Below are 25229 nucleotides of genomic sequence, written 5' to 3'. Positions count from 1 at the left end.
AAAACCGACATAATTGATATTACAGGCTACAATTGATATAAAAACAATACTTATGTAGGCTGGAAAACGCGAAACTTGATTGACTCTAAACTTGGTCGTGCCACTCAGTTCCTCGTATAAGATGGCGCAAAGCAGAAAAGTTCACAAAAATAAATTATTCGCTAAACTTGAATCAATACATAATTTTATGTTTTATTTATACTTAACTTTTAAATTAAGTTTAAAAAAAATAGAGGGAGATTTGAAGTTTCAAATTTTTTTTGCTTCTGGAATATCAGTGTCAATTTTTCCCCTTTTAATCTCATTTCTCAACGGCATGATAATTATATATATATATATATATATATATATAAATTTATTACATATATGTATTAATTAATTGATTTCATAAACAATAAACAACTGTTTTGAACAATAGGACCGGGGTGAGGATGCTAAACCAGCAAGACCTGACGGTCTTCCGTAACTGTATACTTCCTTCCCCGTAATGAATTTGTTTTTAAAACCGCTGAAATTCCTTGATATCTTCTTATTGAAGGCAAAAACTAATAAATAATTTTTCACTAGAATTTATTTAACTATTGAACCTCTTGAACTTCACCGATCTACAGGAATCTTTGCAGGACTTCAAAACGTTAAAACGTAGTATCATAAAAATGGTCTCATTAAAAAAATTAAAACTGAAGATATAAAATTGATGTATTATATTCTCCAGTGTTTTCTGTTTTGTTTGGTATTCAAGTTTATCACAAAATCAAAGACAATTTTAAAGCGAAAAATTTTGCCCAAAACAATTGTATTCAAGGATTTTTGTTGTTGTTGTTGTTCTCTTTTTACAAATTACTACAAATTAGGACTACCATTATGTACTTTATTTAATTTATTTTTAAATTTTTTTAAAACTTTTTTATAGAAGTTTAGAGAAGAAGTCTCACTTTAAAACGATAACATTAGCCGAATTACCATATTTTTGTTCGTTTTTATTTCAATTTCTTTGCTTTTTATTAAACACTGCTAAAATATAACTTTTAAAGTAGTTGTAATTACACAATTTAAATATATTTTTTACTATGTTTATAGCAAAACAAATTGATGCCTTTTCGCTTTTCTTTCTTTTTTTTTCGAATTAATATATTACTGATTTAAACAAGACTCGAAATGTACCATAAATTAGTATATACATACATTGACGAAAAGAAAAAGTGAAAGAGAAGAAAAAATAAAAGGAGACAGAGAGAAATTGAATGAGTGAGTAAGAAAGAGAGAGAGAGAGTGAGAGAGAGGGGGGAGTGAGTGAGAGAGTTAGAGTGATAGATACCTACTTCCTAACATAAGGGTACACAACTTGGCATCCAATCCGGAGAAAGTTCAATTGGGCCAATCTTTATTTTTCCAGTTCGTCTGCTTTTCATTATTCAAATATCCTTTGTGACCTGACAACCATTATTTTGTCAGGTTGTTGTGTTTTCCCAAGTTTTCTAAATTTTGCAAGCACTCATTGGCTATTTGAATGGACCTAACTTGATAGTAATTTTAAAGCTGTTTGGCTGGCTGATCTCATGATGATTCTTGTGCCAATGTAATCTTGTAACTTCTTTCAAGATTTTTTGTGGCACAAAAAAGTTTCAAAGAGGATTATATACTAAGATTTTAAGTCCTACAGGTTTATTTGTAAAATCTCATATTGAAAGCCGACATAATTGACATGACAGCTACAAGTGAAATAAAAATGATACTTATATAGGATGAAAAACGTGAAACTTGATTGATGCTAAACTTGGTCGTGTCACTATAAAATGGTGCAAAGCAGAAAGTTCACAAGGATTATTCGCTACACTGGAATCAATACTTAATTTTATGCATTTATTTATTCTTAACTTTATAAGTATATATAAAATGTGTCACAAGATATATATTGTATTAATATTTGCAAGTTTGAACCTATCACTCTAAATATAAAGAGTCAATTTGATAAAATTTGAAACTTTGATTAATATAGATATAATTTGTTGGATTCGTGAGGAGCGGTCAAAAAATGAGGTAGTTTAGAAAAACAATTTTTTCATATTTGTGCCGACGTTTCGACATTTATTCGGGTCATCATCAAGGACTGGGGGAATTACAGTATAGTGAAGTATAGATATAATTAAAAGGAGTAGTTTGGGGTAAGTACTACTATTTTTTTTTCTTTTTCTTTAATTTATCTTCAGTACTCAACTTCAATATTTTGCTATTAAAAAAACACCAAAAATGTAATAATTCAATCAGCGAAACGAAAAGGACTCTCTAATTTTACACGTTGTTATTGATCAATTGATGAGTTCAAATAACCTTCTATTCTCTTTTCGCAACCATCTCAATTTATTTCCATTGTTTCAATATTTCGCTATGGATTCTTAAAAGTAGATTTTGTTGTAATGGTCAGCAGGATCGAAAATGAAGACAAAACCGTCTTAACTGTATTATATTGCGACCTCAAGACGTGCAAGGAAGTTAAATTAATGGCAAATAAAATTATCAACAAAGAACGAAAAAATTGTTTTGAACAGCACGACCGGGATGTGGATGATAACCATCAAGACCTAACGGTCTTTCGTAACTGTATGTTTTTACACCGTAATGAATTATTTATAAAATCAAGGAAATTCATTGATATCTTCATATTGAAACCAAAAACTAATAAATAGGTCAAATAGAACAATAGGCCACTAGTTAAAATTCTAACTGGCACCTAGTAGATATTGAAAAATGAGGAAGCAAAGCAGGTTAAAATATATTTTTTTCAGAATCAAAGTTAAAATACGTTTTCTACTCAAATTAAAATCAAAATAAATTTTGGCTTAATATATCAATGTACTGTTTGAAAAAAATAAGTGTAATGAAATAAGACTTGTTAAGTAAAAGATACTAAGAAGTACCAGAAAACCCTAAAGCAAAGACTTAACCACTTTTTGAATTTTCTGTCCATTGAGTGGTTTATTATTTGGCTATATTTGGTACAACCTGTTTATTATCTCTCGGCACAATGTAGTAAACAAATCGAATTAATCTCTGAGAGAGAAATACGTCAAGTGTTTACATGCAACACGTGTAACACTCCAAACTGGAGTGGAAAAACAGATAATGTCAGAACGCTTTTCGGACATGGGCTGCTGGGCGCTTACCGGCGACTCGGGATCGGTAAAGGCGAGAGATGATCGTAGATCAATACTGGGATGACGTCAACAAAACTCAACCTGACTGACAGGTCACTTGTTGGCCTTTTACGTTTACAAAACCCTGCTTTCCTTTCCGTTTTAAGCTCATCCAGCTTTAAACAAGCTTATCATCTCGATCAATTTACATTTACGATTCGGAACATACAAAATTACTGTTGAAGACAGGTCGATCGAAACATCATCTCCGGTCTATCCTAAAAATGTTGACTTGTCTTATAAAAGGAAATGATCTCTTTTCACACAAATGTTTCTGTTTTTCACTTCTTGTGAAAAAATACTTATTAATTAGATGTTAAATTCAAGCTTCAAACAAAAGTTATTTACATATTATTTTTATTAATTACTTCATCATACAATAGACATGCTTATGTTTATTAAACACGGGTCGGATTTCAAGGTTAAAAGAGACCAAATGGTTTCTAAACACAGTCACTACTAGAATAATTCCACTAGATTCATCTTTTCTTGTTATTATGAGTTTAATAAGTATTCAAAATTAATAAATTAAAGGCAAAGGGATGCATATATAGAGTCTAATAGACAAATGTATTACCTTCTCCAGTGTCTTCTGTTTTGTTTGGCGTTTTAGGCCAAGTTTATCCCGATTTAAAAAAATCTAAAACAATTAGAAAACAAAAAAATTAAGAAACTAAATTGTATTCACTGATTTTTTTAATCAGGAAAGGAATATCAGCTTAATATTCTTACTTTTACAATCATTTATCATTTTACAAGATAGAATCTAATAGACGCAAACGATTTTATTATTCCATCCTAGTGGATCATCCTTTCAGCCCAAATTTTTTACATTTTTACAAATTACTGTACAACTGGTCGACCATTATGTACTTAACGGAGTGTGAAATGACAAAGAACTATTTTTAACTTTGTCAGAGACGTTAGAGGGGAAGCTCTAACTTTAAAACAGTAACACCCACCGAATTACCGTAATTTTGTTCGTTTTTATATTTATTTGTTTGCCTTTTATTAAACATTGCAAAAATAAACTTTTAAAGGGGTTGTAGTAGTTTTGGTGGGGTGGGGGTAAAGGGGTTAAGTTAACACACAATTTAAATATGTTTTTATCAGCATATTAACAGCATAGAAAGTTGATACCTTTTCGTTTTTTAATTTTTAATTTTTCTTTAAATTAATTATTTATTTATAGTATTTCTATTACTGATGTAAGTAAAACTCGAAATGTACGACAAACTAGCACACATATATAAGAAAAGAGAGAAAAATAGAGAGAGAGAATAAGTAAGAAGGAAGGAGGGAGAGAGAGAGTTAGAGAGAGACGTACATGCTACCGTAAAAGGGTACACAGCATGCCATCCAAACCGGAGAAATTTCTAGTGGGCCTGTATATGGTTTTCCAAAATCTTCTCTGGCCAGTTTCTGTGCATTTTCATTACCCAAATGTTGTTCTTTGTGACCTGATAACTATGATTTTTTCAGGTTGTTGTGTTTTCCCAGGTTTTGTAAATTTTGGATGCACTCATCGGTTTGACTATGACCTTACTTGCTAGTTTTTAAGGCTGTTTGTCTCTCTAATCTCACGATGGTTCTGAGGAAAAATCGATACCAAGTCCTAAAAGTTCAAATAGGATTATTTACTAGGATTTTAACTTCGACTAGTTTATTTGTAAAATCTCATATTGAAAACCGACATAATTGACATTACAGGCAACAATTGACATAAAAACAATACTTATATAGGCTGGAAAACGCGAAAATTGATTGCTTCTAAAACTTGGTCGTGGCAAGTTTCTCGTATAAGTTCTCAAAAATAAATTACTCGCTAAGCTTGAATCAATACTTAATTTTATGTTTTATTTATACTTAACTTTTAAATTNCGATAAATTTATAAGAGATATTTATTATTAAATTGATTTCATCAACAACGAAAAAACTGTTTTGAACAGTAGGGCCGGGGTATGGATGCTAAACCCGCAAGACCTGACGGTCTTCCGTAACTGTATACTTTGTGCTATAATCACATTGTTTTTAAAACCAAGCAAATTCCTTGACATTTTCATATTGATTCCAGAAACGAATAAATAATTTTTCACAAAAATAATAGGTCATTAGACAAATTTCTATTTGACGGCTAGTAAATATTGAAAAATTCGTTTTCCACTTTCTAAACAAAACGTGAATACATATTTTATGGAAAATCTAAAAAACTTTTTACTCGCAAATATTTCGCCTTCCCAATACCATAAATCACAAGATAAGTGTTCCCAATACCTTTGAAATTCACCGGTCCACAGGAATCTTGGCAGGACTTTAGAATGTTGAACGCATAATAGCATAAAAATGGTCTCAATAAATAAATTAAAACTGGAGGTGTGAGAAACCCTTGTGTCTTCTGTTGGTTTGGTGTTTGAGGCCTAATTTATCACTATTTTTGAAAAAAATCGAAGATATTTAGTAGAAAGCAAAAAATTTGAGAAAAAATGTATATTTTGATATGCCTCAAACAATTGCACTCGAGTTAATAGTGATTTTGATCCAACTTGTTCCTTTCTAAAAAATATATATATATATTTTAACCTAGTTTGTTACGTTGTTACGTCACTCGTTCCCTAGTATTACTGTCAAAGTTGTATTTGGCAGTAAGCCATGGATATCGTAGATGTTGAAATAAAACAAATGGTTTTTGTCTACATTACTGAAAAGGTTGGTTTTTGTAAGTTTTCACTTCTTAACTTCATATCTAGCATGATTTTAATCAATCTACATATAATTTTCATAACATACGCTAAAAACGAATCGGCTGATATATAATAAACTTGAAATACATGTACACCAAAGGTAGAAAACTTTATAAAAAATGTTTAAATTACTTAATTTTGCTGGGGTTCTAGGGCCCTTTGGCAGAATGCTGGGGCAAGTGTTTAATATTTTTTCATCAAGTATCACTAAAAAAACTCTTTAAAAGCAATGATCTTATGACTTAAGTGACTTTGTCCTTAAGTCCTTGTAATTAATGAATAAGCTAGTTTTAACTATTAAATATTCATTTTTCAAAACTGTCCAGCTTAGTTCAAACAATTTAGGATTTGATAAAACAAAAACACACAAAACACGTTCTCATCATTACACTATTGCGCCGTAGTGCAAGAACAATTGTTTTAAGGGGATCCGACACCCTACAAGGAAATTCAATTCAGCCCCGAAGACATTCCTCGACTCCTCCCTTGGCATCATTCTCTTCCAGACCCTAACTCTCTCCTTCCAAAATAGACAGATTAAATCGGCCGTATTCCTCCTTCCCTCGGGCCAAGTCTGAACGTGTTATACACACGAACATATATTTCTGTACTCGTTTATCGATAAAAAGTTAATAGTTAGTAAATATTAATTAATAATTATTTCTGTTATTGGTATATCCCCCTGAAATGAAACTATAAATATATGAGTACGACTGAAAATCTAAGTCTTAAAAACTCTGAGGGACATTAAATTTAATAAGTCTTGATTATTATAACAAATAAATTTGATTTAGACAAAGCCAATATCAAGGATTATTAATATTAAAACAAAAAATTAGTAAATAATATTCAACAATGATAGGTACTGAAATCTAAGTGTATAATCATGCAATAAAATGAAATTGCTTGAAATAACATATTTTCATTTGTTTAGAAAATAATAATTGTTTTTAACTTCAATAAGCTCATTACACTAATGAAAGTTAATGAAAGTCTGGCCCGGTGTAATTTTGTAAATTGGGCAAAAGGGTGGCAGTTCAATAAAATTTAAATCCATTTATTGAAATTTTCACATGGTTGAAGCTTACAATCCTCTCGATTACTCCAAAATTCTAGTCTGTTTTTTTCAACTGTAGTCGGATAGGTTTATCGATCCGCTGTATTTTTAACGATCTTATTTATGACATTTTGAAAGTTACAACGGCATAAAACGCTACCCACGGTCTCTGACAAACGAAAACCACCGATCGATGAGCATGGGAAAAAGAAAGAAAGGAAAAAACATGTTTGATGATAATGTACATACTAGCGTTCTAGTCTACATCGGATAAGAGAAAAATCGATCTCATTTACATAGATGCACAATACTGATAGGATGTGATGACTATGGTCTCAAATTCAACACATGTCTTTAAAAACACCTTTAAAACAAAAATCATAGTAGGGTTCATTATTTAAGCATCAAAATCTCAGTACTTTTCAAATTAAAACTTGGTTTAATAAACGAAAATTTTTGAAAAATTAAGTATAATAAAATAAGACTTGTTAAGGTTTAATAAACGAAAATTTTTGAAAAATTAAGTATAATAAAATAAGACTTGTTAAGTACGAGATACCAGGCGTTCCAAAAAAAACGTGAAAAAAGTCTATTTCACTACTTTTCTAGCCTTATTTTCATTATTTAAGTATCAAAATTCCTATTAATTTTAAAATTAAATCTTGGCTTAATAAATGAATATACTGTTTGAAAAACATAAGCATAATGGTATAAGACTTGTAAAGTACAAGATACCAATAAGTATCAAAATCTCATTACTTTTCAAATTAAAACTTGGTTTAATAAACGAAAATTTTTGAAAAATTAAGTATAATAAAATAAGACTTGTTAACTACGAGATACCAGGCGTTCCAAAAAAAACGTGAAAAAGTCTATTTCACAACTTTTCTAGCCTTATTTTCATTATTTAAGTATCAAAATTCCTTTTAATTTTCAAATTAAATCTTGGCTTAATAAATGAATATACTGTTTGAAAAACATAAGCATAATGGTATAAGACTTGTAAAGTACAAGATACCAAGAAGTACCAGAAAAACAAAGAAAAGACTTGTTACCACTTTAGTACTTTTCTGACCCCTGTTTGCATTATTTAAATATCAAAAATTTCAGTTCATTTCAAAGTAAGTCTTGGCTTAATAAATGCCGATGCTGTTTGAAAAATTACATTTTATAAAAAAATAAGTATGCGCATAGGTCATACCAGTTATACACGGACAGCTTCTAATAGAGGTGTGACCACGTAGGTGTCCGTTGTGAGGAGAGCTTATGACGGTAGGGTATATAATAACAGACTGCAAGTAACTAAGTCAGCAAAGAAAGAAATACGACATCCCTTGAGGCACGGCAGGTCCAATATCTCAGGGCTATAAATGTTTTTAATTGTATATAGCATCTTTGTGCCTTCATGTATGTGATATATTAAATTCACTAATTTCGTGGTTCGCTTGACCAAATAATATATTACAATTAATTAAGGTTTTTAGTGGAGATAAAAAAGTCAATAGCATGAGCGGGATTCGAACCCACGATCTTCGGGTTGATACGCCGCTGCTCTACCACTTGAGCTATCGTGACCTCGATCCACTCGGACATCAACTTCCCATATCAGCCACACCTTTTGAATTTTCCCTTCTTTTTGCCATTTTTCAAATGTTGTGTAATCGGATTGGATTCTCGGCGATAAATGAAATGGCCACGGAGAGCAAAAAAGGAGGGAAAACTCAAAAAGGTGGGATTGAGATAGGAAGTTGGTGTCCGAGTGGATCGAGGTCACGATAGCTCAAGTGGTAGAGCAGCGGCGTATCAAGCCGAAGGTCGTCGGTTCGAATCCCGCTCGTGCCATTGACTTTTTTATCTCAACTAAAAACCTTAATTATGTGATATATGTTATTTGTTTATAAGTATGTATATATTTGCGTGATTGGAGGGGCTTATCCCCAAAATACCCCGAGGAATATCGACTACCATGTGGTAGTGTGAATGATTTGTGCTGTCTGAATGTAATTTATTAGCGCAAATGGAAGGATTAAATTCCAATTACCACGAGGAATATCGAGTACACTGGGGTAGTGGGAATGAATGTGTGAGTGTAATTTATTAGCGTGAAAGTAGCTCATCTCCAATTAACCCGAGGAATATCGAGTACTCTTGAGTGTGAATGCTAACCAGACTATCATGTTTCTGTATATTTGTGTTTGCCATTTTTCTCATTTTACCCTCAATTGTCGAGGCCCTGAGGTACAGACTAGCAATAGGAAAAATAAAAGAGAGAGTTGGTTACCGTTCTACCATAAAATATCAAAACTCAGCTGTAACAACAAAAATAAAGAAATTAATAGGATGAAATTGCGGGGTAATAAACTGCAAAGCCAAAAATCGCAATTTAAATAAGAAAAATAGCTCCCTAAAAATAAAAAAAAGATAAAGAAAAAGAAATGTTATTGTGTTTTGTTTCTTATTATTGTTATGTAAAATTAGTTATCATATTTGAATGTAAGAATAAAATAATAAGGATGAGCCTATACTCATGCTGAAACTGTTGCTAATCTGACTTCATTATTTATTATTATTGGCCATACAAGCCTATGGGAAATGTTTAAATTATGGAACAAAAATTCAGAATTCTAATTTAAAAAAAAAAGATAAAGAAAAAGAAGTGTTATTGTGTTTTGTTTCTTATTATTGTTATGTAGAATTAGTTTATCTATCATATTTGAATGGAAGAATAAAATGATAAGGATGAGCCTATACTCATTCTGAGACTGTTGCTAGTCTGACTCCATTATTATTATTATTATTAGCCATTCAAGCCTATGGGAAATGTTTAAATTATGGAACAAAAATTCAGAATTCTAATTTAAAAAAAAAAAAAAAGATAAAGAAAAAGAAGTGTTATTGTGTTTTGTTTCTTATTATTGTTATGTAGAATTAGTTTATCTATCATATTTGAATGGAAGAATAAAATTTTAGGATGAGCCTATACTCATTCTGAGACTGTTGCTAGTCTGACTCCATTATTATTATTATTATTAGCCATTCAAGCCTATGGGAAATGTTTAAATTATGGAACAAAAATTCAGAATTCTAATTTAAAAAAAATAAATAAATAAATTTTATATGTAATTTAAAATGGGATTTTTGCATACATTTGGCCTTCCAAATTAAGAATTTTAAAAGGTTGGATGGCAATAGGATAAATTAGTTTACGAGTGAATGTTTGGAGGCAGAGCTTTATATCACTCAGAAGAGATATTGCTAAACTAAGATAGAAGGTTTGGGATGTTAGGGCGTGAAATGACCTTAGCCGTTAAAACGCCCTTAAAAATTAATAATAATAATTAGTAGGATTAATACGCGAAAAAGATAAGAAAAGAAATGTAAAGCTAAGGAAGGCTCAGAGGGCTGACGATGACTAATGTAATTTGCCTATGATCTAAAAACACATGTCTTTAAAAACACCTTTAAAACAAAAACCTTTGTAGGGTTCATTATTTAAATATCAAAATCTCAGTACTTTTCAAAGTCTCTATTGATAGGTTGAACAATTCAAAGTTCTCCGTGGCTGAAAACCTTTATTCAATTTAGCAAATTACATGGATGCTTCGGGCTCCTGGCCCATCATCAGAAACTAAACATAGAGAAATCTCATGGTATAATTCCCATAAAAGTGTTTATACTTGGACGAATGATACATATATATTATTTTTCCACCCACTTTATTTGTTGAGGGGAATGTCGTAAACATGGTTTTAAAACTGTAATTGAAACATATATTTTATTTTAGTCCCTTATTGGTATATTACATGGTAATGAGATTCTTTATATATAATGTATAAAAAATAATAAATAAGGAAATATATAAAATAAGAAAAAAAAGTCTTTTCACTACTTTTCTGGCCTTATTTTCGTTATTTAAGTATCAAAAATTCTAGTAATTGTCAAATTAAATCTTGGCTTAAGAAATGAATATACTGTTCGAAAAGCATAAGCATAATGAAAAAATACTTGTTAAGTACAAAATACCAAGAAGTACCAGAAAAACGAAGAAAAGACTTTTTACTACTTTAGTACTTTTCTGACCCCTGCCGGGCCTAAAACGAAAAAAATAAGCCCAAGATATCAGAAAGAAGCAGACGTACCAAAAAAACAATATCAGAAAATATCTCTTTAGTACTTCCTGACCGCTATTTTCACTATATAAGTATCAAAAATATCAGTACTTTTCTAAGTATCTTTACTACTAATCTTAGCTTAATAAATGAAAATATTGTTTGATAAATTAAGTATAATAAAAAAAGACTTGTTGCTAATTGATATTAACTATGATGGTTGCAAATAATTTCTGAAAACACCTGGAGAGAAAAAAATGAAGTTATTTATGTTTAGTTGGTTCAACGAGTATCAAAAATGACAACACCCTGTCGCAAAATGAATAAAGTACATTTTCTGTTTTTTGAGTAAAGATTTTTTTCAAAAAATAGGCACGTTCAGTAAAAAAGACGAAATGTCCAGATGGGTTAATTTTAAACATTGGGCGCATGCGGAAACAGTCCTTCAAGGGGACAACTTAACCCAGATTTCGACTTATAACCAGCGAGCGAGTCGTTTGAGCTTTGAATTTCATCGACCGACGATTCACACGCAACAGGTTTAAATCTAAATACAGATTTGGAAATGTCACAAATCTATCAAAACATAAAAAAAACACCTGTAAAACAAAACTGAAAAAACTCAAAGTCAAATGAAAATTCCAACGATATTGTCACACCATTAATAATATTAGTATAATACTTGCTTTTTTACCATTTTTAAAATTGTTTATCAAGAAACAAATAAAGAATAAAGTAATTATATATAATCTCGGTAGTAGATCCACGAACGAAGCCCGGATAAATCTGGATAAGAAGAATGTATTTTTAGACGGTCTACCAACGTTCTTGTCACCTTACTTGGAATGGCCGATTAACCCCATTATCCAACTGGTTAAAAAATGTACTAAAGTATAGGAAATTAATGATGATGACTTAAAAAAAAAAAAATCTCCACAATTTATTTTGTTTAGAATTGTGTCGCGATAATAGGACATTTTATTTGGTTTTGTCATAAGCAATCTTGAAATTGTTTTCTCTACAAGACTGGATTATATGGATATCGAGAGAAAAAAATGCAAAAACGTAATATCTCAATTTAAAGGCGGGTCATTTTTTTCTTCGGCTATGAGCGAGCAAATAGGAAAACGAGTGAATATAAATTGTATGTGACCTATCGAGCGAGGTCTCCACGGCAACCGTATCGATATTGTCCATTGCCGGGACCCTCGGGGTACTTTAGATTCAGGATATTTTACTAATACAAGGACAAAACAGAAATGATATTTGTTAAAAGTAAGGTCATAAGAAAAACCGGTGTCAAGTATAAATTTAGTACCTTAATCTATATAAAAAGTGGTTTTTACAATATATAAAGGTCCTTTGTACTAAGCCTTATCCTTAAAGTCCTAAGCAAGGTCGTCCCTTTAAATTACCACTTATTATTCATGCCTCACATAAACCTTCGAGTTGAACGAAAACGAATCTATACCCTCCCTGTTTGTCTATCTTAAAATATGTATCTATCCACCTTTTAATTTCTTTTTTTTTAGTATTCACGAGTTGTTCACAGAGTTGGAGGATTTTTCAGGTCAAAATTTGTGCCTTCTACCTCTTGCCGCCAATCCGTGTTCCATTCTGGACCCATCTTTGCACTATTTATTCGGAGTTATTTTCCGATAAAAATTGAATGTCGGGCTAGCCCAGAAATGTGCTTAAAATATCAGCCAAGATTAATCCTTAAGAATGCCTTATTGGTCCGTACCTCAAAAAATTGTTTGGTTTGAAAGTGCAGTAGTTTAAAACCTTCATTGCTGGCTATCTGAGAATATTCGAGGATTTTATTCTTCCAAAATTTCCCTAGGCATTTTTATAAAGAATGGTAGATCAAAAATTTTATTAATTTCACTAATTTCGTGGTCCGCTGGACCAATTAATATATTACAATTAATAAGGTTTTCAGTTGAGATAAAAAGTCAATGGCACGAGCGGGATTCGAACCCACGATCTTCGGGTTGATACGCCGCTGCTCTACCACTTGAGCTATCGTGACCTCGATCCACTCGGACATCAACTTACAATCTCAGCCACACCTTTTGAATTTTCCCTCCTTTTTGCCATTTTTCGAATGTCGTGTAATCAATTTGATTCTCGGCGACAAATGAAATGGCCACGGAGAGCATTAGTGAACTGATACTTCATTTTAAACTTATTCGATTCACTAGTTTCGTGGTCCGCCTTTTGAAAAATGGCAAAAAGGAGGGAAAATTCAAAAGGTGTGGCTGAGATGGGAAGTTGATGTCCGAGTGGATCGAGGTCATGATAGCTCAAGTGGTAGAGCAGTGGCGTATCAACCCGGAGATCGTGGGTTCGAATCCCGCTCGTGCCATTGACTTTTTTATCTCAACTGAAAACATGCCAATCTTTCTAATTTGGCCAAGATTTTGGCCACCATACTCCACTTGTGACCAGAAGGCTAACATCAATTATTAAATTTACACAGTCGATTAGAAATTTGTATATTTTTAATAGTTCAATAATGTATCCGGAATATCAAATACAATAGAAAAATATCTTAAAATTGACAAAATCCAATGAGAATATGTAGATCAGGATTAGATTGTAAAACTGCAGGTTGATTGCAGACATCAACAAGAAATAAAAATATCTCCCAATTTTTAAAATTATTATAAAAACCAATGAATTAATAAAACCATTATTTTTTATTCCACTCGCATAGTACATAATATTTTTGTGTAGTACTAAAAATTACAAAAGTAGTAAAAACATTACAAAGTAAATTAGGTTTGTACGTTTTTATTCTTATCCATATTGCTTAAAATAAATTAAGATAAATGACAGGGAAAAGGAAAAGAAAAAGAAAAATTTTATACTCAGGCTTATTTCTTCTCACATTCCACCTCATAACTCACACTGTGAAACGTCATAACGGTTAACAAATAATAAAACATCTATACATATCACGAAACATTTTTTTTACATTTTCACTTTTAGTTTTAGTGTTTTACTTAAATTTAATTTATCATATAACAATATACAGAGCAGAAAGATCTTTTTCTTTAGTATATCATCTTTTATCGCGTGATATCTTTTGACAGTTCTATAACTCAATCGTTGACGCAGCAAAGTCATAACGGTTAACTAAAAGTAAACGTGTAAATATACATAACAATCAATACTCGACAGAAATAAAATAGATCTGATAGGTGTTAAAAACTTATTAATAAGCAAATCATTTTAAAACCCACACTCCAAAGTTTATGTAATTAAGTAGTTTAACAGCAATTCGATTGTCCTGGAGAGTCTATTCAAGAAATCAGGATGAGGCTTCATAGTTAAAATTATAAAATATTCTAGTTAAAAAAGTTGATTTATGTGCGGCAGTCATCATTCAGTAAACATTTTTGATGTTTAGTTGATCTGTCTACTAAAAATAGATCCTTTCATCCGTTCGGCCATATTTTCCAGTATGACTTCCGGTATAAACGTTTTGACTTGAATTGACCCTTTCGAATTGATCTTCTATAACATGAGTTTTTTAACTGTATTTTTTGTTTACAGTCGGATGGGAATACTGCATTCCTCAGAGCGGCGCGAGCTGGCCACTTGGACAAGGTCCTCGAACAGCTGAAGAATAATGTCGACATCAACACTTCCAATGCGGTAAGCCGATGAAATATATTTGATAAAGAACCTAAAATATATTAGATTCAAGAAATATATGTTTGCCAAATTTTAGTTTAGTATAAAAAATTCTCAAACAAACTGTTAATTTGTTACCAATTATTCTTTATTTTCCACAGCAAATTTTCTTGACAGATTTTACATTTATTAGCATTCCAAATGAACCTAATCTGAATGATGAATACGCCTTGATTGTTCTATAGCTCATTTACAGTGAAAAAGTCTTCCAGTATTTTTTTTATTATTTTTATTTATATATCACAAATGAAATAATTTTCAGCTAAAGAAATTGTAAATGTAAATGTTATAAATCAATAATTGAATCAATAATTAAAGCCAGAAAAACGTTCAAATCATGCATTAACTAATAAATTATTGACTAACTAAACCAGAACAATATTTTTTCTTTTAAGTTGAATTTAACCAGAATAAGTAATTATTTAACGTTGGTTGTAACGTCACCACGAGAAAATTAAAAAGAACTTTTATTAATTAATTACCAATTGTATTTTATCGATAAACAGATCAAGATTCGTACAGTATCCGAAACAATGTGCGAGTGGATCTAAATAAAACTCAGATCCCATGGAAGGGGTAAGAATCGATCTGAAACAACTTGAAATTACTGGCGTCGTCCTGGCCGGCTGGCTACACGAAACAAAAAATCAATTTTTACAGCATAAACCAAGGTTTTTCGTAATGCTAAATGTACTAAAAAATCATCTCTATTCTAACAAGAAAGTCTGATGATTACCTTCATCCTTGAAAAGTGTGTTTTTTCTTAAAAAAAACAACAACATTATATATACATATCTATTGGGATATATCTAACTAATAATTATATTCACATAGGTTTATTACATCATAAACAACATCATTAAATATATCCTCGTAGCATATAGAACTAGTAAATATACATACACCCAGGGTTGGGTGTGAAAATTTTGAATTCATAAAAAAAACATAAAATCACTAAGATCAGCCTTGGGATTTGTTTGTTATTTTATTAATGTTCTGGCGATTTTATGATTTTTATGAGTTCAACATTATGTCACAAACTTGTATATAAAAGAAAATGAAAAAAAAGGAGTAGTAGTAAATATACAATTCAGGACAATCTATCGACAAAAATAAACTATAGACAAAAATCTTTAATTGATGCTCTGTACGTTCAGCATCTTTTAAAATGAATAATCTATCAAAGATTGTAATATTGTAAATACACAAAAATTATATTATTACAAAAATAACAGTTTTAGCTGTGAATTAACTTTTGAAAAAATAAACTTGAAAGATAAGCAGTAGATAAAAAAATTAAAAAAGACAATTTTGGAAAGGTAAAAGGAGAGCGAAAAATAATAAACAAAATTGATGGAAAGTACAACTGGAAGATGAACAGTTCTTCATCCCAAAGAGCAGCATTCTATAATTCAATTCAAAGTTTTAAGTCCTTTACTAAAACCATTCAATTAGATTAATTTCATGTAAAAAAAATATTTTCCGGCTCAGTGTTTTTCCTGTAAATTGCATAGTACACACAGTTTAATTTTTCTCTGTGAAAAATGGTCATGAATTTAGTAATTTGAATGAATACAAATACTTCGATTGAATCTAAAATCTCTAGCATTGTATAAATTTAATTTTTTTCGCATCGTACATATATTTGTAAAATTTAAACAGTGTTTATAAATCCCAGGCCCTGAAGATGATCTCAATAAAGATCGAAACGTTGGCACGATAAAATGTTTTTCTAAAACCTACGTCACACCAGATCGCATCTCACTATCTCCAAATAATCATGAATTTAGGTTAACAATTCTGAATTATTGCAAGAAATATATTTATATAAAAAAAGTCAAAACAGAGTCCACTTGTCAGTAATAACTATAACAAAATGAAATGAAACCGTCAATTTACGTCATCCATCATCAATCATCTAATTTTTTCCGCACTTTCAAAATTCGACCATTACACACCGCTTAATTTCTGAACGGTTAACAAAACGTTTTTAAGGAAAACATCAATCAAAATTTAAAAAAGTCAAAACTATTGTTTTGTAATAAAAATATTCGGTATTTTCCGATATAATTATTAAATTGAGCTAGTAAATATCAAGTAATAAATAGTCAAATAACCTTAACGAAATGTCAGCGTTAAAAATATAAAAAAAGAGCTCCTAATGTATCGATTTTTCGTCATCATCATGCTTTACTAAAAATGTAAAACCGAAAATATGATTCAGCAAATGTAACTTCCTAAATAGTTTCACTTTTTAACTGTTAACATTTATTAGCCTAATGTCAGAAGAAAAAAAGGAAAATAATTCCGTTTGTCTATCATATTTCATATTTTTTCTTTTCAGGTTCATAACTCAGTTGTTTACACTGGCAAACGTCATGTAACCATAAATATTTAAAATCCAATATATTATTCCGTAATTTATGCTTCTCATTTTAAAGCTTTCCTCCATAAATATTAAACCGTAGTAGAATAAAGACAGCCTTTTCTTTAGTGTAACGTCATTCATCATCTCATGTCATAACGGTTAAATAAACTGTAAAAGATAATCGACAATTTACACTTGTATATTTATGGTTTTTCTCTCTAAATATTAAAATATATAAGGTCTAGGTACAAAGAAAAGAAAATACAGATTTTTCTTTAGTACATCATCGTTCATATTATTTCTTCAAAATCCCATAACTCAACTGTTTCTACGACCAAACGTCATAATGGTTAAATACAACATAGATCACAATGGATTTTTAAAACCAAAGAAATTCAGCAATTTTCCCTTGTGAATTTATATTTTCCACTCTAACTTTTGAAATATAGAAGAATATAGGCTAGAAATAAAAGGAAAAACAGCTTTCTCTTTAGTAGATCATCTTTCATCTCATTTCTTCAAAATCCCATAACTGAAGTGTTTGCACGATCAAACGTCATAACGGTTAAATAAAACATAGATCACAATGAATATTTAAAACCAAAGATATTCAGCAATTTTCACTTGTGAATTTAATTTTCCTCTCTAACTTTTGAAATATAGAAGAATATAGGCTAGAAAGAAAAGGAAAAACAGCTTTCTCTTTAGTAGATCATTTTTCATCTCATTTCTTCAAAATCCCATAACTCAATTGTTTACACGAACAAACGTCATGACGGTAAACTAAGACAAAACGTCTCTACATAGATTTCGATAAATATTTGAAAATTCTAAATATTAGTTAGCAATTTGAAGGTTTTCTAAATGTTGTACAATGTATACTCAGATAAAAACAAATTTAAGCAAGTCCATTTAAAATATACTAACAATTATATTTCAACGTTATGGAGGAAAAAGTCTTAAAGAGGATGCGTCCATTTTTCGGAAGAACATGGTTTTTCCTATTTTTTTGCTTAACTCAACTTATACTCTTTGAATTTTAATTTTGGTACTTATTTATTTTTAACTGTAGTCTTTACTTTCTGTTTATGTATCAAGCTTTAAATTTTTTCAGTATTTTTTGTCATTTTTCAAGATCGTTTAGTTTTTGAAAGAGATGCCAAAAAGTTGACTTATTTTTCTACAATTTTCTCCAAATTTATTTGTTCCTTTCTAAACGGTATTTTTTGTTTTATTTTGTTAACAATACCTCTCTACAATTGCGCCTGTTATGCTCTATAAAATGAGAATCATTTTAATATAAAGGGTTTTGGAGAAAAATGTGCCGAAAGGTGAAAAAAATACAACTTTTCGGGAGAAATGATTTTCCGATCGAGCTCGAACTTGTCCCGTGTTACACATTGATTCTCTTACAGGAGTGAATTAACAGATGATGTTTTAGTTGAGAATTTTTTGACCGAGAATATACATAAAAGGCTAGTCTTTAAACTTCGTAAGGGATGGAAAGTTGCAAGTTCATCAAGGCAAGGCTTGATTCGCAACTTTTAAAAAACTATTTGACCAACTTTTAAACCTCGGAATCTCATAGAACTTCTTTTTCTTTCTTTTTTTAATAAAATAATATTTATACTACAATGCTTTGGTCAGAAAAATGGTCACTACCCCCTAAATCGCATGAGCTATCATCATTAATCATTCTAATTTATTTCCACACACACATCAGCCCCCAATTTAAATATCTGTCTAATTAAATAAAACAAAACATCTGTAGATTTTATAGATAGCATTAAATGCAGTTTAAAAAACATTGAATACATGCTTATGTAAATTTAAACAAATTTATTCATACAAACAATTATTGTTTGACATTGTGACACAAGGACACCCGCATATGTGTCTGACAAAGAGAAAAGTTGATGTGTCTCACTTCATTGAACGGTGTCATCCTTGGCTCTTTATAGAGAGCGTGTAGGAATCTACCCAATATAATTGTGCTTGAGTGGGCAACGAATATTTCAGTCCTTTGTTCCAATTGTTGGAAGAAACAGTTTATTGTAATACTATTGATATTTTTGTTTTGTGTCTATTGAGTGACCCTCCGATTAGTTAGATGTAGCTATCGAATTCACCACCCTAATTATGGTATTTAAATAGGAAATAATTTGTTTAAAAACTGGCTGGGGCTGATATGACCTAGCTGTTGATCTCCTTGGCGAGGACGAGTAAGACCAAAATCTTATCCTGAACTGCCAAAATCCAGTCATAAGTTTGATTCTTTATTCGTAGATATGTGTAAAGCTGAGTTAACATAAATCTAGAAGAAAATACTTCATTTTCTATTTCTAATTCAAGTGCTAAGTTTCATAGCTGTTCATAAGCTGTCCTCTTATGTTTGACTGTGTTACTGGCCTTTCCTGGAAGACTGATCCTGAATTCACAAGTTTTAGTGTTGCATTTCTAGACAATTTTATTTATTTATTTATTTACGGATCGAAATCCACTATAAAAAAAGACATTTTACAATAACAAAAAATATAAATGATATATGTAAAAATACAAATAATATATATAAAAAGAATAAGGACGTATATACATGATAATAATATAAATGGTAAATTAAAAAATACAATTAAAGAGTAAAACACTGAACAACAAAAATGAAATACATAATTATTAACCAAATAAGGCAGAGGAAACAAAATAAAGCTGAAAGACCATTGAAACTACAATAATTAGGTACATATTTAATGAAAATAATGATCTATGTAAATATATAATATAATAAGACTAGAGTGCGAGATCATCATTCTGTATAGAAGAGAAGAGAGCATGTAGTTAGAGTTTTGGAATTAAATATAAAATAATTTATAGGTTTTAAGAGAGTGCGAAGGGACATGTAGCTGTAGTTGAGAGCGGAGAGAAGGACTATCAATGAAATTGTTTAATAATTTAAATACAAAAACAATATAAAAGTAATCCCTTCTTAATGCCAGTTCGAAAAGTTTAAATTCAGAGCTGATTCCAAGGTAGGCAGAATTCGGAGGAAGATTGAGTTTGTAGGAAAGTTTTTTTTTTTAATTTGTTTTGTACAGATTGAAGAATTTTTTGATAATTTAGATAGAATGGGTTCCAAACAGGTGTAGCATTTTGTCTGAACTTGTAATAATTAATGTTTTCTGTTGACTATTATAATCAATTTACGTTATTGTTGTCCAACATTCTGATTTAAATTCACACTGCCATATCTGAATTACTTACATTGTCTTTCACTAAAACAAAGCATTTGAACCTATTCTAGCATGATCCTGGTGGACTTAGCAGATTTAATTGTTAATGTACACTAATTGTTTTAGAATGGTTTGAACGCGCTTCACTTAGCGTCTAAAGATGGTCACATGAGCGTCGTTTCTGAGCTCCTCAAGAGAGGAGCCAATGTTGATTCAGCCACTAAGAAAGGAAACACTGCACTTCACATTGCTTCCTTAGGTAAATTTTTAATCGTAAGTCAGTAATGAGGTAAATTTTAAAACTTAAAATTTATAGCTGGGCAAGAAGAAGTTGTCAAGCATCTCGTAGAACATGGTGCTTGTGTTAATGTTCAGAGTCAAAATGGCTTCACGCCGTTGTACATGGCTGCCCAGGAAAATCACGACTCGGTTGTCAAGTTTCTGCTGGCGAACGGAGCAAACCAAAGTTTGGCTACTGAGGTATGTATTTGTTAAGTTAGAATGAAAATAAGATTAACTCAATTTCTTTTGGCAGGATGGTTTTACACCGCTGGCTGTTGCGATGCAACAAGGCCATGACAAAGTTGTTGCGGTTTTGCTTGAGAATGACACCAGAGGCAAAGTTAGACTACCAGCATTGCACATCGCAGCTAAAAAAGACGACTGCAAAGCAGCTGCTCTTCTTTTACAGGTAATCTTTTTTCTTTTTTTCTTAATCCAAAATTTTAAAATTGATTAAATTTCAGAATGAGCATAATCCAGATGTAACGTCCAAAAGTGGGTTCACCCCATTACATATAGCGTCCCATTATGGCAATGAAGGTATTGCTAATCTTTTACTGTCCAAAGGTGCTGATGTTAATTTTGCAGCTAAAGTAAGTTTGTTGTCACAATAAAATTTTCTACTAGATTTTATATTTATAATTTCTTCAGCATAATATTACCCCTCTCCATGTTGCGGCAAAATGGGGAAAAGCGAACATGGTTTCAACTCTTCTCAGCCGTGGAGCCAATATTGAAGCGAAAACGAGGGATGGTCTCACTCCGCTTCACTGTGCAGCAAGATCTGGCCATGAGCAAGTCGTTGATATGCTTCTCGAACGAGGTGCACCTATCAGCGCTAAGACAAAGGTTGTTCTAATAGTTATTTTAAAATTCAAGCAGGAAAGGAAAAATTCCTGATTTTAGATTTCTTTTATACTGTGAAATGAATTTTGAGAAATAGTATTTTTTGTAAATTCAAAATTGAAAGATGTTATATATACAGATGAACTATTATCTATGTTCAGTGATGAAAATTGGTTTTTACTATATTTTTCTATTTCTGTTTCAATTTCTAAACCAGCAAATATTTGTTTTTTTTTTAAGGGAAATTATTAAAATTCTAATAACTCTTATGTACTTGCATGATTTTTTTTTTTAGAATGGTTTAGCTGCACTCCATATGTCTTCCCAAGGAGATCATGTAGATGCTGCTCGAATTCTCTTATACCACCGTGCTCCCGTTGACGATGTAACAGTCGATTATTTAACTGCACTGCATGTCGCAGCTCACTGCGGTCATGTTGGTGTTGCCAGATTGTTGCTCGACCGAAAAGCCGACCCAAATGCACGAGCCCTCAATGGTTTCACGCCACTTCATATCGCATGTAAAAAGAACAGGATTAAAGTCGTTGAGCTCTTATTGAAACACGGAGCCTCAATCGAAGCAACCACAGAGGTAACTTTGCAAACCTTGTAACAAAAAATTAAGTTAAATTCTTAATTTTTTTCCAGAGTGGGCTCACACCTTTACATGTCGCGAGTTTCATGGGTTGTATGAACATTGTGATTTATCTAGTACAAAATGAAGCTGGCCCTGATGTGACCACAGTGAGAGGTGAAACTCCACTTCATTTAGCTGCCAGAGCAAATCAGACTGACATTATAAGAATTCTCCTTAGAAACGATGCCCAAGTTGACGCCAGAGCAAGGGTAATCCGACTCCTTTAATAAATATCAAACAAATTTTACCGTTGTAAATTTTTTCAGGAGCAACAAACTCCACTTCATATTGCATCAAGGCTTGGCAATGTTGATATTGTAATGCTGTTACTTCAGCACGGCGCTAGTGTCGATTCAACAACAAAAGATTTATACACAGCACTTCATATTGCAGCGAAAGAAGGTCAAGATGAGGTAATGTCTCAAAAAATTAAATAGACAAAATTATACATGTAATTTGATCTGATCATCTTGGTCTATCCTTACTGGGTTGGTCTATCAGACTCATGATCAATTTCTGAGACTGAAGATGGCAAAATGCCAAAATGCATCTGGTAGAATAACCCAGTGAAGATAAGCAGTTGATCAAATTAGAGGTTAATCACCACCATAGGAGACCATAGGAGAAAACTGCATGATCAAAAGTATATACTTAATTTACTTTATGATTTTTTTTTTTAAGGTGGCGTCAGTTCTTCTTGAAAATGGAGCTTCTTTGGAAGCAACTACTAAGAAAGGATTCACACCTCTGCATTTAGCTGCTAAATATGGTCATATGAATGTTGCCAAGTTGTTACTGAGAAGAGATGCTCCTGTTGATGCTCAAGGCAAAGTCTGTAGAAACTTTAATTTATATAATTTTTATTGAAAAAAAATATCAATTATCATTTAATCAATAATTAAATTTCAGAATGGAGTCACTCCTCTGCATGTCGCAAGCCATTATGATCATCAAAACGTGGCTTTGCTCCTTCTGGAGAAAGGTGCCTCTCCTCATGCTACAGCTAAAAACGGCCACACACCGCTTCACATTGCAGCAAGGAAAAACCAAGTAATTATTCTATTTTGGATTATTTTAAAAATATAGAAAAATTGCCTTATCATTTAATTTTAATTAGATGGACATTGCAACGACACTTTTGGAATATGGTGCTAAGGCAAATGCTGAATCTAAGGCGGGCTTCACACCACTTCATCTTTCAGCACAAGAAGGTCATGCAGATATGTCAAATCTTCTTATAGAGCACCAAGCCGACATCAACCACAAAGCAAAGGTAAAAATTGAATTCTTATAAATTTAATTAATAATTCTTGTTTGTCTGTTTCTGAAATTGTCTCTCTATTGAGTAAACAAATATTACTAATTGTTTCAATAACATTTCAACATTTTATCTTCATCGTTCAAATTAAAAAAATAAAAATAACACACAATATTGAAAATATTTGATCAACAATTGTTTTGATCTTACATAAAATTTTTAAATATTTACAGAATGGTTTAACCCCGCTTCATCTCTGCGCGCAAGAAGACTGCGTAGAAGTTGGCACGATCCTCCTTAAAAACAACGCCCAAGTCAACTGTACCACCAAGGTAACTAAAAATGATAAACAGCCTTTTAAAACACCAACATGACGTGCTCGGTTTATTTCAGGCCGGCTATACACCCCTCCACGTCGCGAGCCACTTTGGTCAGATGGGCATGGTCAGACTCTTGCTGTCCCACGGTGCAAACGTAACACCAACTACAGCAGTCAATTACACTCCTCTGCACCAAGCGGCTCAACAGGGCCATTCAGGCATCGTCAACGCCTTACTGGAGGCTGGAGCCAACCCTAATGCAACTACAAATGTAAGTACAATTTTAAAATATAACATTTTTAATATTTTCATTTAAGAATCTTTTATATGTTAAATTTTTACTGATTGTAGCTGTAATTACACCAGAGATCAATATTTAATCTTTTTAAAAATCTTTAATCGCCATAAAAAATATATTAAATTTTTCATTCACTATTAATACATTCAACATTACTACAATAATATGATAAAAAAAATTTCAGGTCATTAAATTAGAAAAAAAATAAAATTTAAGATATTTAATATTTTAATTGTCAAGTTTACAAAACTTTTTTTTAAATATTTTGCCAAAATATATTGCTTTGTATTTTTCTAGTCCTAGGAAGAATTAACATTCTATTCTATTTAGTCTTCTAATATACAAAATTAAATAAACAATATTTGATTGAGATAAACTGAGATTGAAGGTTGAACTGAATTGATTAAAGTTCAAGCAGTCAATTAACAGATTTGCAGTAGTATCTGATCTTTCGAATTAGAATAGCAACCAGTTCGTTAAGTTATTTTCCTTTTGGGCGTAAGAGCAATAGGATGACCTCATGCCTGATGTAATTTCCATACTGGTTTATCATTTCTGCCATTCGGCAAATTTAATGTCACGTTTTACTCATTATTTTACTACCTAAGCGTGTTTACTCTCTGAAGTTATTTTAATTTAATAATATCCGTACTTGTTATAGGAAACAGACCTGGTATGTTAAACTTAATTTTACAAATTGCTATGTGTTAATTTGTCAAAATTTAGAATAATTTAATTAGAAGCACACGTTTAAAGTGAAAGTAGAGTGCATGTGTTGGGATTTTTTTTAGAACAAAAATTGCATTTTGATCTACAAAGCAGTATATCAGTGAAGTTTCTATTAAAAAAAATTATCTAGTTTAGTTTAAAAGAAGATTTAGAAAAATTAGACAAACTAAATTCTAGTGAACAGCTGAATAATAACTGTAACTTTAATAAACATCAGTATCAACTGTCTAATTCCAGTTCTAGCTTTATACTAGCATTTTTAATATCAAAGTTGAACAATAATTTCAATTTTTTTTTCTTTTATTAGTTTCAAGGTTTTCAATGCTAGAAGAAATGCTTTTCAGAAAAAAAAACTTTCTATGTAGTGTCAGTTTCAAATTTTTAACAAGGGTATTTCAACTATGAGGGTATATTGAACCCTCAGTGTGCCGGTGTCTTTGAAAAAAAAGCCCATTTGTAA

General features: G+C 31.2%; 1 protein-coding gene across 25 annotated transcripts in view; it reads left to right on the top strand.

Moving 5' to 3' along the window:
• LOC106663970 (ankyrin-3-like) overlaps positions 1-25229 on the top strand; it is a 137592-nt gene that overhangs the window by 59368 nt on the left and 52995 nt on the right. For 23 of the 25 annotated variants that reach the window (XM_024227413.1, XM_014389234.2, XM_024227417.1 and 20 more), the window contains 14 exons: positions 14664-14765; positions 20526-20658; positions 20716-20879; positions 20935-21090; positions 21146-21274; positions 21333-21530; positions 21823-22119; positions 22176-22373; positions 22431-22577; positions 22846-22995; positions 23074-23214; positions 23282-23437; positions 23656-23754; positions 23816-24013. In XM_024227413.1, the coding sequence (XP_024083181.1) occupies positions 14664-14765; positions 20526-20658; positions 20716-20879; positions 20935-21090; positions 21146-21274; positions 21333-21530; positions 21823-22119; positions 22176-22373; positions 22431-22577; positions 22846-22995; positions 23074-23214; positions 23282-23437; positions 23656-23754; positions 23816-24013 (2268 nt within the window). Of the gene's footprint in view, positions 1-14663; positions 14766-20525; positions 20659-20715; positions 20880-20934; positions 21091-21145; positions 21275-21332; positions 21531-21822; positions 22120-22175; positions 22374-22430; positions 22578-22845; positions 22996-23073; positions 23215-23281; positions 23438-23655; positions 23755-23815; positions 24014-24451; positions 24714-25229 lie in introns of those variants that run through there. The other 2 variants (XM_024227423.1, XM_024227422.1) reach the window with 1 other exon arrangement.

This window comes from Cimex lectularius, unplaced genomic scaffold (genome assembly GCF_000648675.2).
Source record: "Cimex lectularius strain Harlan isolate CLEC.00 unplaced genomic scaffold, Clec_2.1 scaffold86, whole genome shotgun sequence".
NCBI classification, from domain to species: domain Eukaryota; kingdom Metazoa; phylum Arthropoda; class Insecta; order Hemiptera; family Cimicidae; genus Cimex; species Cimex lectularius.
Note: the sequence above shows the minus strand (reverse complement) of the source record. Positions and strands in the feature narration are given on the sequence as shown.